The 2,369-nt window shown below is 55.6% G+C and overlaps 1 protein-coding gene across 1 annotated transcript in view; it reads right to left on the reverse strand.

Moving 5' to 3' along the window:
- Window positions 1–831: 831 nt before the first annotated feature.
- The window catches only part of CEACAM16 (carcinoembryonic antigen related cell adhesion molecule 16), a 4,807-nt gene continuing 3,269 nt past the window's right edge, over window positions 832–2,369 (reverse strand). The window contains exons 3-4 of the mRNA XM_011368093.2: window positions 2,093–2,369; window positions 832–1,130 (exon numbers count right to left, since the gene is read on the reverse strand). Coding sequence (XP_011366395.1) covers window positions 832–1,130; window positions 2,093–2,369 — 576 coding nt within the window. The remainder of the gene's footprint in view (window positions 1,131–2,092) is intronic.

Here is a 2,369-nt window from a genome sequence, read left to right on the forward strand (position 1 = left end):
CTCTGGGGATGTCATTTCTGCTTTGGGTGTAAGAGGATCCACCCTTTGGATGAGACCCAGCCTGTTAGTGGGGGGTGAGGGGAAGGGAGGAAGGAAAGGACTGTCCCCACTGTCCCCAGGGGGTGGTGGCCACTTGGGAAAGAACCAAGGCAGAATTCATCAGCCCCTAATGTTCAAAGCCACCATCTCCCAGGGGATGAGAAAATGTCCCCTGAGGATTCTGATGGCTCTGAAAACACCAGCTGTTAGTGTGCTACCTCCCGCCCCTCGGTCGTTCAAGGACAGAGATGAGACAATGCCTCCCCAGCTGCGTCTTCCACTTGCCAACAACTGGCTGTGGTTTTCCGTGTGTGCTCACGCGCGTGCGTGCGCATGTGTGCGTGTGCAGGTGCACGCTGTCATCTGGGCCCGATGACTGGGTAATCTAGTCAGCTACCCAGAAATTCAGCTGTTTGTGTGGCAGGGAGTGGGGTCGAGCCCCTAAGTAGCTGGTGACTGCATTTGGAACAGGGGTTCCCAGATAAAGGGACATTCAGATGTGTTCCGACTCTATCGCCACGCCATGTGGTCCATTTCTCACTGTGCCACCCCTCAAGGAAGAGAGTCAGATTTGTCATTTGTTTTCCAGGTGACAAGGTGTGGACTTGTCTCCTTTAGTCACCTGGATGAAAAGGGACCCACCTGACATGCCACTTTGTCACTTGGCCAACAAATGGGTTGAGAATCTCTTCCTTTTCAGGCCTTTGCTGGGCAAACGGTGGCCTAAGTGGTTGGTGCAGCAGCCACACACCTTCACAGTCCAACCGGGCGTCCGTCCGGGGGGAGGGGCGGTCAGGCTGGGGGCGACTCACCAGAGAGCTTGACCACCACCGAGGCCGATCCGGAGAGCAGGGTCTTGGGGTTCTTAGCGATGCACGTGTACGTGCCCTCCTGGGCCGCCGTCATGCTGCTGATGTTGATGTGGTCTTGACCGTCCTTTAGGGCCCGCCCATTGAAGGCCCACACGTACTCGGGCTCCGGGCAGGAGCGGGACGCGCACCACAGGGTGAGCGACGTGTTGAAGTCGACTTTGATGGTGCAGCCTGTGCGGGTGGTAGAATCCTGGAGGATGGCCACGCGTTCTGGGCCGACTGTGGGGGCAGGAGGGAGAGAAACGGGGGGCAGGAGAGGGAGAGGGGAGGCGAGGTGGGCACCCTTGGCTTTCTTTCCACCAGGCTGGGCCCCTGGGGAGTCTCTGGGCCTAGTGGAGGGAAAAAGAACTGTGGCCTTTTCGAATTCCACATGGATCTCTAATTTGCTCTAGGATTTTGAGAATCCCTTTCCCTCTCTCTCTTGGGATCTCGGTTTCTCTTCTGCAAAAAGAGGGTGTTGAGCCAGACGAAATTTCAAGATAATTTTGAAATCTATGGCTCTAGTAGAAAAATAAGTAGAAGAAGTCTAAACGATTGGTTTCGGATAAGCCACTCTAAGTCTGGAATTCTAAGGCTCCGAGAGCTACGTTTTAGGTTCTAAGATTCTAAGACTCTAGGAATCTACTACGGTTCTAAGCTTCTAGGATTGGGTGGCTGATTCTAAGATTTTAGAATCAGATCTAAGAATCTCTGCTTCTAGAGTTTCTAGGATCCTCAGAATCTAGAATTCAGTGCTTTTTAAATCTGGAATTTCCAGTTGTAGGATTCGAGGCTCTAAGTTTGTCTGTGTCACCGGCCCCCCTCCGTGACTTATTTCCTCAGACTCTGCATCGCGGGGCGCGACGGGGATCGGCTGCCCCCGGCAACGGCTCCCTCCGTGCTTTGGTAGCGTTTCCATTTTCTCACCCCTCCCGTTTCACCACTTACATCCCACCTCCCTTTCAAAAGCAGCCACTCCTGTGTCCCTTCCCTGGGGGTATTGCTTCAAAGTGGAGAATTATTCAATTTCAAAAGCGTCTTCGGTCCTTAGGAGATGGGCCAAGTGCGTTTTACGAGGGCTCTTCGGTTCTTAACTCCAGCTCACCTGCTGATACACTGCACGCCCTAGGGCACCCTCTCTTGGCCTCAGTTTCCCCGTCTAGGTTTGGGCACTGGGTGTCTCTGGGGCCAGGAGGACTCACAGTACACCGTCAGGTCGATGGGCTCGCTGCGGCTGACACTGACCGGGTTCCAGATCTCACACTGGTAGGCTCCGGCCTCCTCCCTGCGGATGCCATGCCGGGTCAGCACCCGGCCATCGGGGGACAGGCCGAGGCGGATGGCGATGGGCAGGGCCTCGCCGTTGAAAAACCAGCGGACCTCAGCGGGACTGGGGCTGCTGCATATCAGGCGCAGGGTGTCTCGGCGCTCCACCAGCTCTGTGCTGTTGGCCATGACCACGGGCTGGGCCAGGATCTC

The sequence above is a fragment of the Pteropus vampyrus genome, unplaced genomic scaffold (assembly GCF_000151845.1).
Source record: "Pteropus vampyrus isolate Shadow unplaced genomic scaffold, Pvam_2.0 Scaffold138, whole genome shotgun sequence".
Classification (NCBI taxonomy): domain Eukaryota; kingdom Metazoa; phylum Chordata; class Mammalia; order Chiroptera; family Pteropodidae; genus Pteropus; species Pteropus vampyrus.